Source organism: Oncorhynchus masou, chromosome 31 (assembly GCF_036934945.1).
Source record: "Oncorhynchus masou masou isolate Uvic2021 chromosome 31, UVic_Omas_1.1, whole genome shotgun sequence".
NCBI classification, from domain to species: Eukaryota; Metazoa; Chordata; class Actinopteri; order Salmoniformes; family Salmonidae; genus Oncorhynchus; species Oncorhynchus masou.
In genome coordinates, this window is record NC_088242.1 from 93,014,037 (window position 1) to 93,034,537 (window position 20,501).

Genomic DNA, 20,501 nt, shown 5'->3' on the forward strand with positions numbered 1-20,501 from the left:
TAGTTTCATGTCTGTGCGTTGTTCGTGTTTCTTGTTTTGTATTATGTTTCATTTATTAAATGATTCACTCCCTGAACTTGCTTCCCGACTGCAATTGAAAACAATTACAGCAAGGTACTTAATTGTTATCCAGAAATGATTAGATATTGAAATATAAACAGCTGCAAAGAACCTTTTAACCTACAGATTGCCCTATTTATTTTTGTGTTGTCTCATCATGTACTGTGCCTTCAGAAAGTATTCACACCCTTGACTTTTTCCACATTTTGTTGTGTTACAGACCAAATTTAAAATTGATTAAATTGAGATTGTGTCACTAATCTACACACAATACCACACAATGTCACAGTAGAACGTTGTTTTTCAACATTTTTACAACTTAATTAAAAATGAAAAGCTGAAATGTCTTGAGTCAATAAGTATTTAACCCCTTTGTTATGGCCAGCATAAATAAATTGAGAATTAAAATTGTGCTTAACAAGTGACACAATAAGTTGCATGGACTCACTCTATGTGCATTAATAGTGGTACCCCATACATACAATTATCTGTAAGGTCCCTCAGTCGAGCAGCGAATTTCAAGCACAGATTCAACCACAAAGACCAGGGAGTTTTTCCAATGCCTCGCAAAGAAGGACACCTAAAAGAAGCAGATACTGAATATCCCTTTGAGCATGTTGAAGTTATTGATTACACTTTGGATGGTGTATCAATACACAGCCACTACAAAGACACAGGCGTTCTTCCTAACTCAGTTGCCGGAGAGGAAGGAAATCGCTCAGGGATTTCACCATGAGGCCAACGGTGATTTAAAAACCGTTAAAGAAAGGAGAAAACTGAAGATAGATCAACAACATTGCAGTTACTCCACAATATACACCTGCATGTCAGAGTGAAATAAGGATGCCTGAATACAAAGTGTTATGTTTGGGGCAAATCCAACACAGCACATCATTGAGTACCACTCTTTATATTTTCAAGCATGGAGGCGGCTGCATCATGTTAGGGTATGATTGTCATCGGCAAGGATTAGGGAGTTTTTTGGGGGATAAAAAGAAACAGAATAGAGCTAAGCACATACAAATTCTAGAGGAAAACCTGGTTCAGTCTGCTTTCCAACAGACACTGGGATATAAATGCACCTTTCAGAAAGACAATAACCTAAAACATACACTGGAGTCCAAATATACACTGGAGTATCTTATCATGACGACATTGAATGTTCCTGAGTGGCCTAGTTACAGTTTTGACTTAAATAAGCTTTAAAATCTATAGCGAGACTTGAAAATGGCTGTCTAGCAATGATCAACAAGCAAGTTGACAGAACTTGAAGAATAAAAAAAGAATAATGGGCAAATACTGTACAATGCAGATGTGTAAAGCTCTTCGAGACTATTATCCAAACGACTCATAGCTGTAATCCTTCCAAAGGTGATTCGAATTTGTATTGACTCAGGGGGTTGAATAATTATCTAATTAAGATATATCAGTGTTTTAATTTCCATAGTATTTTTTTCAACTTTGACATTTGACATGATTCAAATTATTACATCTCATTAAGTGTCTAGTAGTCTGGGTTCCTTGCAGTATACTCCAAAAAATATAATAATTTCTTATTTTGATCTCACCTGGGGAGAAAAGACTGGAAAAACGACACTGTAAAAAGTATTTACTAATAGAACCCTAAAAGCGGTGCATCTACAGTATGTGGGAGTTGTATATATATACTACAGCAGTGTTTCCCAGCGCCCAGCACAGAACTTGTTTGATCTGCTCCAGTACTTGCACACCTGATTGTACTGGTTAACTAATCAATCATCGAGCCCAGTGGTGGGAAAAGTACCCAATTGTCATACTTGAAAATGACTCAAGTAAAAGTGAAAGTCACCCAGTAAAATAGTACTTGAGTAAAAGTCTAAAAGTATTTGGTTTAAAAATACTTATGTATCAAAAGTAAAAGTATAAATGGTTTAAAATCCTTATATTAAGCAACTCTTTTTAATGTACAGATAGCCAGGGGAACACTCCAACACTCAGACATTATTTACAAACAAAGAATTTGTGTTTTGTGAGTCTGTTTGTCCGCCAGATCAGAGGCAATATGGATTACCAGGGATGTTCTCTTCATTAGTATGTGAATTAGACCATTTTCCTGTTCTGCTAAGCATTAAAAATGTAACGAGTAATTTTGGGTGTCAGGAAAAATGTATGGAGTAAAAAGTACATAATTTTCTTTAGGAATGTAGTGAAGTAAAAGTAGTCAAAAATATAAAGAGTAAAGTACAGATTCCCCCCCAAAACTACTTAAGTAGAACTTTAAAGTATTTTTACTTAAGTACTTTAGACCACTGATCAAGCCCTTGATTTGTAGAATACATCAAATAAGTGGGAGTACTATGGGAGAGGTTTAGGAAACCCTGTTCTAGTCTATAGTCTACTAGAAGTGCTGCCCGCGGGGGAAAATCTAACAAAACTGTGGCTGTCGCTCATAAGCTTTGCCCAGGGGATTACATTCAGGGCCTAAAACTGATTTTTTTGTATACCAGTCACTGTGGCAGGTAGATACAAAATTGGAGTAGCTGGTAGAATTTTTTTTAACAGCCCAAATATATGCTTTTGCCATAGTTACACAAAAAATAGTCATATTTATAAAACAAGAATTGGATTACTAATAAGAAGTAATGTGGTTTATTGCTCGATTTAATTTAATATGTACTTTTAAACAAAATATCAGAAAAAAAATGTTCAGCTGCCCCTTTAAGGTTACCTTGGTAACAGGGCCACTCCAGTCCTCACTTGTGCCTGTTAGAATGTCACTAGTTGAGGCTGACAATGCCTCTTTTTGCTAAAGGTGGAAGCAAACTCAAACAATGAAAGGCACCAAGAAACGCGAGGACTTCAGAAGACTTTTGAGTAAATTAGACCAACTTTTATGCCTGTACGCATTGCTTCAATTGCTACTATTTTTTAAGCATTTCGCTCACAGCCCCCCAGACAGGCAGTGTTGCTGCGTGAGGTGGGATAGCTATAACGTTAGGATTCAGATTTCTTTGTGCATTACCAGATATGAAACAAAATGGCAGAAATACTTTGAAAACAGCTACTGCAGCATTTCTTTAGCTATAAATCACAACTTGCACTTGTGTGCACAATCTTGACTATTTTTATGAAATGCTGGCACTGTAGAGCACTGAGTGTGACCACCTGCCACCGTGGCTGGAGAATTGGTCATTCTTAACTACCAACGTGGCTGGTGAATTGGTCATTCTTACCCACCAAGGTGGCTGGTGAATTAGTCATTCTTACCCACCAATGTGGCTGGTGAATTAGTCATTGTTACCCACCAATGCCGAAATCTACCTGCATTTGGCTGGTGTTCATTTTAGGCCCTGATTACTGTACTGGGCTCCCGAGTGGTGCAGCGGTCTAACGCATTCTACCTCAGTGCTTGAGGTGTCACGACAGACACCCTGGTTCAAATCCAGGCTGTTTCACATCCGGCTGTGATTGGGTGTCCCATCGGGCAGCACCCAATTGGCCCAGCGTCGACCAGGTTTGGGTCAAGATAGGCCATCATTGTAAATAAGAATTTGGTCTTAACTGACTTGATAAAATAAATAAATAAGCTCATTATTTTGGACTAGCTCACCATCAATCAGCAAATGACTCAACCTGTAGTGCAGAATTGAGTGATTCATGACCTTTTATAATACATACAGTATAGGGCTCCACTCCAGCCGATGCTACGCATTGCACATGGTGATCTTAGGCTTGTGTGGGATTGCTCGGCCATGGAAAACCGTTCCATTAAGCTCCCGATGAACAGTTCTTGTGCTGACGTTGCTTCCAGAGGCAGTTTGGAACTCTGTAGGGAGTGTTGCAACGAGGACAGACAATTTTTAAGCATTGCACGCTTCAGCACTCGGCGGTCTCGTTCTGTGAGCTTGTGTGGCCTACCACTTCATGGCTGAGCCGTTCTTGAGCCTAAACGTTTCCACTTCACTACTTACAGTTGACTAGGGAAGATCCAGTAGGGCAGAAATGTGATGGACTAACTTGTTGGAAAGGTGGCATCCTATGACGGGCCACGTTGAAAGTCACTGAACTCTTCAATAAGGCCATTCTACTGCCAATGTTTGTCTGTGGAGATTGCATGGCCGTGTGCTCAATTTTCTTTTTTTTTACACCTGTCAGCAATGGGTGTAACTGAAATAGCCGAATCCACACATTTTAAAGGGTGTCCACATACTTTTGCGAATGTAACAGGAAGCAAACTACACAATAAATCAGAGGTGTATTCCAATGGGTCTATCTTATCATTGATTCAATAGTTATGTGTTCCTATGGATCTATCTTATCATTGATTCAATAGTTATGTGTTCCTATGGATCTATCTTATCATTGATTCAATAGTTATGTGTTCCTATGGATCTATCTTATCATTGATTCAATAGTTATGTGTTCCTATGGATCTATCTTATCATTGATTCAATAGTTGTGTGTTCCTATGGATCTATCTTATCATTGATTCAATAGTTGTGTGTTCCTATGGGTCTATCTTATCATTGATTCAATAGTTATGTGTTCCTATGGATCTATCTTATCATTGATTCAATAGTTGTGTGTACCATGAGCTCAAGGGTCGGCCTATCAAAGCACAGAGCACCTCCAGTTAAATGGTCGGCATGGAGATGAATTGTAGGTGCTTCGATGTTGGCATATTTCAGTCACACAATCGTAATAACATTCGGGAGCACAGGACCATGTATGACACATTCATCCATCTGATAACCGATACGCTCTTCAGAGTGAGAGATCATTTTCATACTCAACTTCCTCTGTAACTTTCTAGAAATTTCTCTGTACCAAAACGACAGTAATCACCCTCCAAACCAAAAGTGCCCCAGGGAAAATCAAGTGGTGAAAAGGTGAGGCTGTCCCCTGCAGCTTTAATCAAATACTCGGCCCACAGTGACCTTGATCCGGTCTTTTATCAGAGCTGTGATTCCGCTATCTCTGACTCACAGCAAAACACTGTTCCTCAGAGCAGGAGTTAACCTGGTGGCTTTGTAGCTTGCAGCCGGCTCTTTATTTAATAAGACAGGGGTGCCTTCATTGGCTCAATGTGATTGCCACTGTCCCCAAACGGCTTCAACGTCACGGCACAACCCTCCCCTGTAGACGTCTCTTTATCACCCTCTGTCCTAATTAAGCACGACCAAAGCATCTGAAGGGCTCTGCTTTTCAGCCCATTATCCTTTTATCATCCCTTTTAATGGTTTTAATGTGAAACGCATGGATGCCACAACTACTCATCTCTCCTATTATTTTAAAATGTATGATATTTTAGGACATAATTCCTTGGTGTCTTTGCTCTGTCTTTTGATAAATTCCAGACATTTGGCAATTAAACTAATTGAATAGATTGGCAGCTAGCCTGTGTGACGGAGAGGCATTAGTTTGAGCCACTTGAGCCATCTCATTCCATTTGTTAATAAGTATGAATGCATGCATATGCTCTGCAATTTAGGGGGAGTGATCTGTGATTACAGGGACCGATATCGACAGTCTAAGCCAGAATTGCTGACCGAGCCAAAAGAGTCTCAGGCCCCCAATTGACGCTCCGGGATACTGTTACCAATCGATCCAACATTTGTCCGGGTGCATCTCCAAATATCATCACTTCTTGCAATTACCTGCCCTGAGGCAGGCACTTGTATACTTATCCATGTGATTTGAGAGCCTGGGACTTATGGCTCAGAGTCTCCAACAAGACATCATTAACTCCGACATCACTCACATTGGGAAGTGATCCCAAGAGCTCCTTTTTGGGGAGCTTCCCAACACTCTCACTGTATTCCTATCTTTACTCCATTAGTCATTGACCTTCCCAGATACGACCGTGTGTAACATCGTACTGTAGCCTTCAGTACAGCACATGTAACGCGATAGGCCCCAGGTCTCTCACATCAGTCAAAACAGGACATGTCCGTTGAACAGGAACACTACTTACACCTTCTCTAAGAGAATAGTGGAGATACAAGTGCCTTCAGAAAGTATTCATACCCCTTGACTTATTCAACATTGTTGTGTTACAGCCTGAATTCGCCCATCTACACACAATAACCCATAATGACAAAGTGAAAACATGTTTTTAGACATTTTAGCAAATTTATTGAAAATGAAATAGAGTAATATCTCCTTTACATAAGTATTCACACCAATTTGCACTCTAAATTGAGCTCAGGTGCATACACTTCCATTTGATCATCCTTGAGATGTCACTACAACTTGATTGGTGTCCACCTGTGGCCAAATCACTTGATTGGACATGATTTAGAAAGAAATACATTTAAGGTTCCACAGTTAACAGTGCATGTCAGAGCAGAAACTATACCCTAAAGTCCAAGGAACTGTCCATAGATCTCTGAGATTGTAACGAGGGATATATCTGGGTATAATAAAATGTCTAGAGTTTTGAAAGTTTCCAAGAGCACAGTGGTCTCCATCATTGGGAAATTGAAAAAATATGGAACTACCCAGACTCTGCCTTGAGCTGGCCGTCCGACCAAACTGAGCAACCGGGCAAGAAGGACCTAGGTCAGGGAGTTGAACAAGAACCCAATAACCACTCTGACAGAACTACAGATTTCCATAGCTGAGATGGGAGAACCTGGGAGAACCTGCCAGAAGGACAACAGTCTCTTCAGAACTTGTCAAGTTAAATAAAGGTTAAACTTCACCAATCTGGGCTTTATGGGAGAGTGGCCAAATGGAAGCCACTCATGAGAAAAAGGCACAGTTATCACACGTCCAGCACCATCCCTGTTCAGAAGCATGGTGATGGCAGCATCATGCTATGTGGATGTTTTTCAGTGGAAGGGACTGGGAGACTGGTACAGATAGAGCGAACAATGATTGGAGCCAAATACAGGAAAATCCATGATGAGAACCTGCTTCAGAGTGCAAACGACCGTAGACTGGGGACGAAGATTGACATTCCAACAGGACAATGACTCAAAGCATACAGCCTAAGCAACGCTGGAATGGCATCAGAACAAGAATGTGAAAGACTGGCCCAGCCAAAGCCCAGACTTGAATCCCATTGAAAGTCTGTGGAAAGACTTGAAGATTGCTGATCACTGCCGCTCCCAATCTAACTTAACAGAGCTCGAGAAAATCTGCAAGGTCGAATGGGAGAAAATCCCCAAATCCAGATGTGTGAAGCTGATATAGACATACCCAAGATGACTCAAAGCTGTAATCACCGCCAAAGGTGCTTCTACACTGAACAAAAATATAAACGCAACATGTAAAGTGTTGGTCCCATGTTTCATGAGCTGCACTAAAAAATCCCAGAAATGTTCCATACGTACAAAAAGCTTATTTTTCTCGATTGTTTTACACAAATGTGTTTACATCCCTGTTAGTGAGCATTTCTCCTTTGCCAAGATAATCCATACACCTAACAGGTGTGGAATATCAAAAAGCTGATTAAGCAGCATGATCATTACACAGGGGCACTTTGTGCTGGGGACAATAAAAGGCCACTTTAAAATGTGCACTCAACACAATGCCACAAATATCACAAGTTTTGAGGGAGCGTGCAATTGGCACGCTGACTGCACGAATATCCACCAGAGCTGTTGCCAGAGAATGTATTGTTAATTTCTCTACCATAAGCGGCCTCAGTACGTCCAACCTGCCTCACAACACCAGACCATGTGTAACCACGCCAGCACAGGACCTCCACATTCAGCTTCTTCACCTGAGGGATCGACTGAGTGGGTGTGATTTTTTTTTTAAACTGATTTCGATATTCAATTATTCCATTGCTGAGGCACTAATTCCAATCACAGAATCGCAATCGCCTTCTATTATTGCTCTGTGTCAATGGAATTTGAATTGCATCATTCCCTCATTACTATTTTCCCATAACAATATCTGGATCTCTCTCTTGAATTAAAGCTGTTTGCAATGGTGTCTCTTCATACCATTGTAGATCATATCTGTTTTCACCAGACAGACAGCCTTCAAAGGTGAAAACTCATCAGTGGACCAAATGAGCATGAGTTTTGAACCAAAAGGTATTATTCAAAGCCTGATACGTACTCAGAGACATTTCCATGTTTCATATAATTGCAGCCTATTTGGTCACTGATGGGACCACTAGCTTTGTTCTCCTAATTCTCAATGGATGGGAGCACCACAGCTGAAGAGCTCCCATAATCACATAGTCCTATGATGAATCTACCTAGCTATATCTAATTACGGTGACTGTGCCTCCCCTGTTTTACCTGATATGTCTGGCTCCACAATGGCTGACCCATTTACTTTCCTATTGTTAGATGGTGGAAACTCCCATGACCTCGAGCTGGTGCATTTAGTATGGACTATAATGCTGATAGCGAGTGTCATTGGGAGCGAGGTAGCACACAATCACAACGGAGATAATTTTGCACAGAGCTAATCAATCAAAAATAAATCAACCTAAAAGCAGCTTCAAGTAGACAGTGTTATTATACCAACGATGATCAAAGACGGTAAGGATAATGGGCTTGAACAGCGAAGTCGGAAAGTGATATTAGAAACTGTCTCATGGACGTATTTGTCGCTAACGATGGAGTTCAACTTAGTTCTCAGACTTATTGCAGTTTGTGAGATCACTGTAGCTTATTGGTTTAAACCTCAATGACTCGAACCAATCAGCATCAACCTGTATCTGTAGGACAGAAGGGCTGCATCTCAATAGTTTCAAGAGGCTTTTTCTCCCTGTCTCCTCTGCACTGACCTGTGAACAGAAGCAATATGGTAGATGTAGATGGATGGCTACTTAAAGTTGTCTAACTGCCCAGTTCTATCACAGCAACTCTAAATGAAGAGGAGACAAACTATTGAGATTCACCTGAGGGTTAAGAAGCTCTACTCTTTAAGTGTGACCGGCGAGGTTTGACACCCAACATCCTTCACACCATAAGACTGTGTTAGCCCACTGTGCTAAAGTCTAAGCATTAGCTCTGGGAAGTCTTTGCATCTCAGGCAAAGTAACTCAGGCAAATCACATGAAGCAGTACCTTCAACGTGTGCTTCTGCTATATTATGATTACACCTTTGTTGTCTCTATCTTCAGGAACAATTCAAGAGTGAAATACTTGAATGGCCCAGGTGCAGTTGACTGACCTTATACAGGTAAGGTGTCCGAAATCTCTCTCCGCTTACCTCGACATAGGGCTGTTATGGTGACCGTATTACCGCCAGTCACCAGTCATGACCGTAGTCACATTCCATGTGACTGTTGAGTTACAGTAACTAAACTTCTCCAAAACTGCACTGATGCAGCTGATGGTCATTAGAGGTCTACCAAACTTGTTAACTACCAGTCGCTAACTGCCTGGTACTCAGTGGTCTATTGTCCCTCAAATTACTCTGACATCAATGCAAATGCATTCGAAAATCTAATTAAACACTTCATGAGAGCCCAATGAGCCATGTTGCGCAACGTTTCTATTGGCTATGCAATTGCGTGAGAAAACAGAGTGATGGCCTCTACTAAAAAGAGGAGGATCCCATTAGCTTTCTATAGGCTAGGCCTACTATATTTATTTCTCAACTTTCCTAATTGTAACGGATTTCCTCCTCTTCGTCTGAAGAGGTATAGCAAGGATCGGACCAATACGCAGCGTGATAAGTGTCCATGTTTTAATAGAAAAGACTGAACATGACACAAATAACAAAGTGAAATGGAAACAAAACAGTCCCGTGTGGCACTGACACAGGAAACAATCACCCACAAAATACCCAAAGAATATGGCTGCCTAAATATGGTTCCCAATCAGAGACAATGATAAACACCTGCCTCTAATTGAGAACCAATCTAGGCAACCATAGACCTTCATAAACACCTAGATGGAAACAACCCCATAAATCTACAAAAAACCCTAGATAGTGAAAACACCCTATATGAGACAAAAACACACATATCACCCGTGTCACACCCTGACCTAACCAAAATAATAAAGAAAACAAAGAATACTAAGGTCAGGGCATGACACTAATATTTAGCACCTTGCTGTGCTTTGCAGCGGGAGTAGCCTACCTGGCTACCTGTCCTCCATTCGCTATTCAAGTGCATACGAGTTATCTATTTTCTTACCCGCCCGCTCTGAAAGGTGCATGATAATGGCCCATTCAAAATGAAAACTAATTTCACACTTATATTATTTAGTATACTGTAAAAACAAGATTAGATTGAGAATAGTCTGGGTGAAAATATGATCAATTGTGAATTTTGCCCAGAGTGTGCAGTCTGAGGCAAGAAACAGCGTATGCATTTGTTTGCAACTTTCTCGAATCATAGTCACATGCATTATGTTAATTTGTGCATTTTTTATTAAACCTTTATTTAACTAGGCAAGTCAGTTAAGAACAAATTATTATTTACAATGACGGCCTACACTGGTAAAACCCAGACGGCGCTGGGCCAATTGTGCACCGCCCTATGGGACTCCCAATCACGGCCGGATGTGATACAGCCTGGATGTAGCCTAGTCCATAGGCCTATATGTTTTGCTAGGGTTTGCATCAAAACTAAAGTGGCCAAATACTGTAACTCTAAGCATAGCCTATAGGCCTGGGACTCCTGGAACAGGGTTGGAGACATGTGTTTTTACAAGCCCCGTCATTGTGCAATCGCTTGTGAAAACAGAGTGATGGCCTCTATTAAAAAGAGGAGGGTTCCAGTCCAGTCATTGTGCAATCGCGTGTGAAAACAGGGGTTTGACTGGCCACTATTTAGAAGAGGTTCACAGATTTCTTGTGCTGCTATTTTTATTGCTCAATTCTTAACCCAATGAGCCCCACGTGACGCCTTTTAAACAATGGAATGTATTTATTTCTTCTGCATCCACCATTAGTCTGTGTGATTAATGGGAGGCTGAGCTAGAGTGGTGTTTGTGAGACAAGGGCGGATACCGCTGGAGCCCGGGGCCAGGTCTTTTTACAAAAACGGCTGTAGAGTCCAAATAGTTTGAGCCACTGTCTATTAAAACCTATCTATGAAAAGCTGAGACTCTCACAAACAAATGTAACATGTATCGCTCTATGATGCTCACAAGCTAGACAGCTAATCCAAGGACATAGTGTCTATAATACTGTGATAAGCTCACATAGTTGCTGTCACAAACTCCACACAGTCGTCACTGAGTAGTTGGATATTCATTTCCCACTGAGTAAATCATTTATGTACTTACAGCTTCATATTCATTTTGCTTTGTTTTTGCTTTGGCAGACCTTATTGTTGCATTGACATTTGTCAATAAAACTCACGAATACAACTGTTTATGTCAAATTGTTTTGTGTTCTACTTGTGGCCCTGGTTGTCCTGAAAAGAAAAGCACTTCATTATGAGGCTAAATATAAGACCTGGTCAGGCAGATAAATAAAAATACCCTTTTTTCCCCTGGGGTCTCGGGACTGATAGGGTTCAGCACATTAATCTGCTTTACAACTGGCGTAGCTTACCTGGCATATTCAAAACGTAACCGTGGGAACCACTTCCTCCATTCGCTATTCGAGTGCAGGCTACGGATTTTTTTGTTTTGTTTTTGTGAGCCATTCTAAATCAAAAATATTTCCACACATATATTAGGCTATACGTAAAGAACATATTACATTTAGAATTGTCTGTTGGGTGGGAATATTATAAAGTGCTTGTCGAATTGTGAATGAGAGACTGATGTAAGTGTGTGAAGCCTGCGTAGGAAACAGAGCAGATCAAATACAGGCCAGTCATGCAAAATGTTTCAAATCATCATTAGAGTCGCATCATGCAACCTTACAATTTATTAGTAATCAAAACATATAGCCTAAGGTTTTTAAAACTAACGTTGCATAAATAACTCTAATTAAGCATAGGAGAACCTGTTTCAAGTTATCACTATGCATACAGCTTATCGCAGAATAGCAGAATGTGTGCCATCCCTTGGAAATCATTTTGTAAAAATATTCCATTTTTTTATTCAGCTATGTTCAGCAGTATTCTTCTTCTTATAAAATAATATAAAATAATGCAATAGGAATTATAAGCAAATCTTGCCTGCTACATAAAAAAAAACGTTATTTAAATGAACTAGTGTATCCCACAGCCATATGGCATAGCCAGATCAGGGCCTAACATAAGGACGACTCAGAATATGCTATTCTGTTCTTTTGAAATAGGTTACGTCATAATGTTTCTTTAGACCTGCTTAAAATAAATCCTGGATTTATTGTGACGGTGTAGGCCAGGGGTAGGTAACCATGGTTCTGGAGGGCCTCATGCACTTCATGTTTTACTTTTTTGTGTTTGTTGTTGAATTTAGTCAATAACTGAGCTGATCAATTAGCTCAGTTGATCAGGTGTGGTTTGCAGTTGGAACAAAATCCTGCAGTAGCTGTGGCACTCCAGGAACAGTGTTGCCTATCCCTGATGTAGGCTATATTAATTGGATGTATTAGACTTTTTAAAATGTAGATGTTCCAAAAGTCTGCATCGGTGGCGTGGAAGCCCAGAGATGCTAAACGTATTTATGTTAATATATGTTAATGTTACCTTTGCATTGCAGTTACCAGCTGATAAAATGTCATGACCGCCACAGCCCTAGCTCGACAGCTGCAACTCAATCCCCCTCCTCTTGTCTTGACAGCTGCCTTGGTGTGCTCAAACTCAATCCCCCTCCTCTTGTCTCGACAGCTGCCTTGGTGTGCTCAAACTCAATCCCCCTCCTCTTGTCTCGACAGCTGCCTTGGCTCGCTCAAACTCAAACCCCCTCCTCTTACCTTCAAAGCTGCCTTGGCTCGCTCAAACTCAATCCCCCTCCTCTTACCTCCACAGCTGCCTTGGCTCGCTCAAACTCAATCCCCCTCCTCTTACCTCCACAGCTGCCTTGGCTCGCTCAAACTCTTCCTCCAGGGACTGGTTTCTGGACAGGAGGGCACCGCCACCGAACCGCTCTTTACTCAAACGGCCCTGTCACACACACACACACACACACACACACACACACACACACACACACACACACACACACACACGCACACACGCACACGCACACAGAGCCAGGCGAAAGGAGAGGAGACAGACAGAGAGGGGTGCAGGGTCAGCCATCTCTGCCTTCCCCGGGGAGGGGTAAATATCTCTGCCTCGGCAAAGCCTTTGACATGCTCATAACCCTGAAATGTGCTGATGGTAGCATTGTTATAGCATCTGACAATGCCTCATGCTGCTTTTGAAAATAAGTGGACTAGTTTGCATTTCTACATGTGTTGTACTTTGTGTATATGTATACGTGTTTCGTGACTGAGCAACATATCTAGCAAAACTGGTACCAAATATTAATTGTGCTGAAATAGCGTAATGTGTTTGGATGTAGTGCATTACTAGAGTAACTGGTGATGTTTGTAGCCTAAGGCTAGGGAATCAATTATGAAGACCAAGGAATTAAAATAAAGTCCATGTTCCATACAGGGAGACATTTTGTAGCTCTCAGGTAGAACGTAAGTCAGTGGCCTCCCACTGCCACAGCTGCCTGGTTGTCCCATTCTGATGACTAATCTGTTCTGTAAAACCCAGTGTCAGCTCAGCCATTACCTGTAACATTCCATGTTCCATTTCCATAGCTGGCCATTAGAAGGACACGATTTATGCGAGGTCTAATTGAAGTTGGCTTATCTAGATATTAATGGCCTCCAGAGAATTAGCTTAATGTTGCCTACTACGTCATGCGATTTTAAAATGGTAAAAAGGAAAAAAAACATGTAAAAAAACGTGCAGTGTCTAAAGTTTATTTCCCAGTGTTCCAAGCAGTTCTACATGCTGTTGTGTGCAAAATGTCAAGGCCCAGTGGTACAGGAAAGCTGTAGGGAGGTGTGAAGGATTTTAGTCAGTTTTAGTCTTTTTTCATATAGAGCCAAGTTATCATTACTCATTGTATTTATTCATTGCATTATCATCTTTCTATTTTTCTCTGTGTTAATCGGAACGGGACCGTAAATAAGCATTTCACTGTTAGTTTACGAAACACCTGTTGTTTACGAAGCATGTGACAAATAAATGTTTTATTTATTTTTGATTTGACATCATTCCTCTGTCAACATTTGGCGTGACCACCTGCTAAGTAAAGGAAACCAAAGCCGCTGTTTACAGTATCGCTGTCGTTGACTTACAATGGTTCCCCTGGGGTGAAACAAATGTAGCGTTTGTTTGAGTATAACTCCCCATCTTTTGTGGCCATCTTTAATCCAAAATCTATTATTTAAAGGTTGCTTAGCCAGTCTCTGTGAGATGCACTGTGGGCTTGAATGGGCTCAGAGTAAGGCTACTGAATTACTCATGATCTATTCATCTAATAATGGTCGGATAGTAACAGGAGTCTCAGGCTAACCTGTATAGAGACCACGGCCACTGAGGAGGGATGTGCTCGACATTTGGACCTCAGAGCACCACAAAGGAACAATTTAAAAGCCAACATGGACCCCTCTCGGTTGAACTACTTTTGTCATCCAAAACATTACCCTTGTTGTGAACCGTCAACACATATTTCTTCTGTTTTTGGATTCTGTGGTGATGTTGTCTGTTCAGTGCAAATGTCTTTTGATATTATAGGAAAGGATGCGTAGAGGGGCTTACATGTCTTCCACTAATATACTGTCTGTTGAGCTGTAATGGAAGAATATGAGGTGTTAGCACAAGATGGCGGGTTAAAACACGGTCACATCACAGGGATCCAGTACAGTGACTGGAATTATGGTTCGCATGCGTCTCAATTAGGGTTACAAAGGGAGGCCATGTTACTGGTAACTTTAGAAATGTACCAGTAAATGACAGATTTTTTTTCTTTCTTTTTTTTTACTTTTAAGGATTTTAAGTAATTTTCATAACATGTAAAATATACAAAAATAATAAAATAAAATGTTTTAAATGTGAAAAATAGAATGACAAAGGTGTAAAGCATTATCCTTGATATAACCCATCAACTTAGTGAATGCTATTATATTTTGTACACATTTTCATTTATTTTATTATGTGATATGTCATATGTTTGTTGTAAATGTCATGGTGCTGAACTGGTGGAAGTTGTGAAAAAATTCAATCGTTGGAAGAGTTGCAGAGTTAATTGCAAATTATGTCATTGTTGATTCAAAGATTGTTTCATTAATTAGGCTATTTTCTCTTGAGCCATATGGTCTATCCACTAGAAACTCATGAAAAATACAAAAGACATACACTACCGTTCAAAAGTTCGGGGTCACTTAGAAATGTCCTTGTTTTTGTCCTTTAAAATTACATCAAATTGATCAGAAATACAGTGTTAATGTTGTAAATGACTATTGTAGCTGGAAACAGCAGATTTTTTAAATGGAAAATCTACTCCATCACTCCTGTGTTTCAATGGCACGTTGTGTTAGCTAATCCAAGTTTATCATTTTAAAAGGCTAATTGATCATTAGAAAACCTTTTGCAATTATGTTAGCACAGCTGAAAACTGTTGTCCTGATTAAAGAAGCAATAAAACGGGACTTCTTTAGACTATTTGAGTATCTGGAGAATCAGCATTTGTGGGTTCGATTACAGGCTCAAAATGGCCAAAAAAAAAAGCACTTTCTTCTGAAACTCGTCAGTCTATTCTTGTTCTGAGAAATGAAGGCTATTCCATGCCAGAAATTTCATAAGAAACTGAAGATCTCGTACAACGCTGTGTACTTCTCCCATCACAGAACAGCGCAAACCGGCTCTAACCAGAATAGAAAGAGGGGTGGGATGCCTCGGTGCACAACTGAGCAAGATTGAGATGTGGACTTCAGGAAACAGCAGAGGGAACACCCCCCTTTCCACATCGATGGAACAGTAGTGGAGAGGGTAGTAAGTTTTAAGTTCCTCGGCATACACATCACAGACAAACTGAATAGGTCCACTCACACAGACAGCATCGTGAAGAAGGCGCAGCAGCGCCTCTTCAACCTCAGGAGGCTGAAGAATTTCGGCTTGTCACCAAAAGCACTCACAAACTTCTACAGATGCACAATCGAGAGCATCCTGGCGGGCTGTATCACCGCCTGGTATGGCAACTGCTCCGCCCACAACCGTAAGGCACTCCAGAGGGTAGGGAGGCCTGCACAACGCAGACCTCACGTCCCTCCAGGACACCTACACCACCAATGTTACAGGAAGGCCATAAAGATCATCAAGGACAACACCCACCCGAGCCACTGCCTGTTCACCCCGCTATCATCCAGAAGGCCAGGTCAGTACAGGTGCATCAAAGCTGGGACCGAGAGACTGAAAAACAGCTTCTATCTCAAGGCCATCAGACTGTTAAACAGCAACCACTAACATCGAGTGGCTGCTGCCAACACACTGACTCAACTCCAGCCACTTTAATAATGGGAATTGATAGGATATGATGTAAAATATATCACTAGCCACTTTAAACAATGCTACCTAATATAATGTTTACATACCCTACATTATTCATCTCATATGTATACGTATATACTGTACTCTATATCATCTACTGCATCCTTATGTAATACATGTATCACTAGCCACTTTCACTATGCCACTTTGTTTACATACTCATCTCATATGTATATACTGTACTCGATACCATCTACTGTATCTTGCCTATGCTGCTCTGCACCATCACTCATTCATATCTTTATGTACATATTCTTTATCCCCTTGCACTGTGTATAAGAAATTAGTTTTGGAATTGTTAGTTAGATTACTTGTTGGTTATTACTGCATTGTCAGAACTAGAAGCACAAGCATTTCGCTACACTCGCATTAACATCTGCTAACCATGTGTATGTGACAAATAAAATTTGATTTGATTTGAGGACAAGTACATTAGAGTGTCTAGTTTGAGAAATAGACACCTCACAAGTCCTCAACTGGCTTTATTAAATAGCCCCCGCAAACGTCAGTCTTAACGTCAACAGTGACCATTCCGGGATGCTGGCCTCGGCAGTTGCAAAGAAAAAGCCATATCTCAGACTGGCCAATAAAAATTAAAGATTAAGATGGGCAAAAGAACACAGACACTGGACAGAGGGAAGATTGGAAAAATGTGTTATGGATAAATCTAAGTTTGAGATCACAAAGAAGAACATTCGTGAGATGCAGAAAAAACTGAAAAGATGCTGGAGAAGTGCTTGACGCCGTCTGTCAAGAATGGTAGAGGCAATATGATGGTCTGGGGGTGCTTTGATGGTGGTAAAGTGGGAGATTTGTACAGGGTAAAAGGGATCTTGAAGAAGGAAGGCTTTCACTCCATTTTGCAACGCCATGCCATACCCTGTGGACAGCACTTAATTGGAGCCAATTTCCTCCTACAACAGGACAATGACCCAAAGCACAGCTCCAAACTATGCAGCTTGACCGTATGGTACGTTAGAAGTGCCCGTCAAGCCAATCCAACTTGTGGGGGGTGCTTCAGGAAGCATGGGGTGAAGTCTCTTCAGATTACCTCAGCAAATTGACAACTAGAATGCCAAAGGTCTGCAAGGCTGTAATTGCTGCAAATGGAGGATTCTTTGACGAAAGCAAAGTTTGAAGGACTTTATTATTTATTATTTCAATTAAAAATCATTATTTATAACCTTATCAACATCTTGACTATATTTCCTATTAATTTTGCAACTCATTTCATGTGTGTTTTCATGGAAAACAAGGACATTTCTAAGTGACCCCAAACTATTGAATGGTAGTACATTTACATTTACATTTAAGTCATTTAGCAGACGCTCTTATCCAGAGCGACTTACAAATTGGTAAAAATATTTAGAACAAAATAGAAAGGCACATTTCCTGAAGATAATGTGGTGTGCTTGCTAGCTTGTTTTAACCTATGTATGGTTGTGAAATAGGTTCTAGTAGTGGTAGTGACTGCAGTAGTAATGGTGGTGACTGGTTATAGTTGAAAAAGTAGGTAAATGGAAAGATTGAATGATTGGTTGATCGGTTGATTGGATAGGATAAGACAGGATAGTATGAAACATGTAAAAGTGGGTTTGGTGTCTCTAGTTACTGTTGGTGAGTTATTTTATGAGAAAGTTGGTTTTGTGTCTCTTGCTTGGACATTTTATGCAGATTTTAAATGGTTATATTTATTAAAAAAAGCAGAACTGGCATAAAAAAAATTGGAATGCAAGCAATCTAATTTGAATGCAAGCAATTTGAACTTCTCAACTTTGGTTTGGTGTTGATAGTTTAAACAGTTTAAGAGGAGAAACGTGCCAAAATGTTCAACCTGGACTCAGGGTTAGACATAACATAGTAAATCTAAATCTATCTCCTCCATTTAGTATAATATGTTATGTTTCGTATGGTATGTTTTAATTTATGGATGTCCATTATCTATTTTGTATGATACTGTATGTTTACGAATTACAATTTGTACGATATATTACGAATTGAAATTTGTACAATATGTTAAGAATTTGCAATACATATGATGTTACGAATTCCAATTAAGCTAACATGCTAAGAAGTTGCAAAGTAGTTAAAAAAAGGAGTAAATAGTTGCAGAGTGGCTAACATGCTAAAGTTGTCCGTGGTGAGATTCGAACCCGAAACCTTTGGGTTGCTATATGTTCATGTAATAAAGTAAACTTCTGTCTTATGTAACCATACCAAACATAGTATATCACACCAATATGAGTGTATTGTATTTACTTTTACTATGTTACAACTAGTTGTCAACTACAATGAGACCAGGCTGAAATTTCCCCCATGTAATCAATGGCCCTTTTATTGTAATTGAAATGCATTGGGAGCTCATTTAAATATTGTTGTAGTACAAAAAGTATAAATATTGTCAAAAATATTTTCTCAAGCAATCTAAGCTGGGGCAGTCTGCACATTTGAAAGTTGTTTTCATGTTAATAGCCTGAGTCGTTTAATAGCTAAAGCAGGCAGAATAATAATAAGTAGTATGTAAGAACTATAGTTGTGTTGTGTTTTGCCTTCAGCAAGCACATTAATCGATTTTTTTTTTATATTCATTAATTTCTTAAAAAGTTATTCAAGTATAAACTATAAACTTGACATATTAATTTCCAAAATGACCCAAATTGCAGGTAAATTGCAGGTTGTTTTACAACCCTAGTACCAATCAACTTCCATCAAACAAAGTAGAATCCTCTCAACATGTCACAAAGAAGCCTACCACACTTCTAATCAAAACAATACACTTTTTAGGTAAAAAGCTTTCAACTTCAAAGGACTGTTGATTTCAGACGGAAGAGACAATAATGGCCTGACTCAGCAATGACTACTCAGGACTCAATAGCCAAGGCACTTACTTGAAATGCTAGAGCTGGCTCGGCCTCTGCTATGGTATTTACTTCCAAAGAGCACTTGGAGGGTGGCTCTGATTGTGTTTTGCAGTCTATGGACCTAAAGAGAAAGGACAGAAAGGACAGTTGAATCAATAATACATGCATGAATTACTCCCTAAACACGATTAAGTCAGAGCACTTTACTTTCTTCAGCTTTCGTGATGATGCTTCAACAGTGCGCTTCTGAAAGCCTCCTTATTTCCAATGTACTGGTTGTTTCGTCTTTATAGCGACCGATTCCTCTTAAGCAATGGGCTGCACTACACTAGATTCATTGAATGAGTGTTTTTTGGTTACCTTTTCTGTGATAATGACAATTTCCAATACCACCTGCAGTAGATACAGTAAGGCAGACATCTAGTGAATAGGGAGGGGGTGTCCTTTAGATGACCTTTTCAGCATGCACAAAAGAGGCGGGGGGGGGGGGGGTGCCTGAGAAGACGACCGTCATTAGAATAGCTATGATTGCAGCCCCACTTAGGTAAAAATATTCTCTCATACTTTGAACTACTTCACAATTCAAGTGAATTAAAGTGAAGAGCGATATGGAAGTGGTGAGTAGAGCAGAGTTTCCCAACTCCGGTCATCCAGTACCCACAACAGCACACATTTTTGTTGTGGCCCCGGACAAAAACAACTGGTTCAACTTGTCAAGGGCTTGATGATTAGTTGACAAGTAGAATCAGCTGTTCTTGTCCGGGGCCATAACAAAGATATATATTGTTGGGGTTACTGGAGGACCGGAGTTGGGAACCACTGGTGAAGAGTATAGTACAAAGACACAGCAACTTACCAGATTTGTAACTGACATAGATGTAACAGGTGCATGAAGGTTACTTACCACAGAAGTTCACTGGAGGAGTTTTTCGATGAACCCTGTCTCTCCAATTTCCACTTTCTGCTGCTGTTTCGTTCAGTGTGGACATTGAGCTCCTCCCATTTCTCCAAAGGAGAGGCAATGTTGACTGAAAAGAGCAATCACAGAGAAATCAGTTAACAGCAGGGTACAAGCTAAATTAAGCTAAATAAAATAAAATTGCCAACTGGACAGATCCATGACAGGGACATGCGTTTTTCTTGTAAATGACACCCAGGGTTATTATCAAACTCGATGTGATGAATTA

General features: G+C 40.2%; 1 protein-coding gene across 1 annotated transcript in view; it reads right to left on the reverse strand.

Moving 5' to 3' along the window:
- Nucleotides 1–20,501, reverse strand: part of pex5la (peroxisomal biogenesis factor 5-like a) — a 167,515-nt gene that overhangs the window by 43,283 nt on the left and 103,731 nt on the right. The window contains exons 5-8 of the mRNA XM_064953049.1: nucleotides 20,219–20,342; nucleotides 19,342–19,435; nucleotides 14,666–14,695; nucleotides 12,911–13,006 (exon numbers count right to left, since the gene is read on the reverse strand). Of these exons, the coding sequence (XP_064809121.1) occupies nucleotides 12,911–13,006; nucleotides 14,666–14,695; nucleotides 19,342–19,435; nucleotides 20,219–20,342 (344 nt within the window). The remainder of the gene's footprint in view (nucleotides 1–12,910; nucleotides 13,007–14,665; nucleotides 14,696–19,341; nucleotides 19,436–20,218; nucleotides 20,343–20,501) is intronic.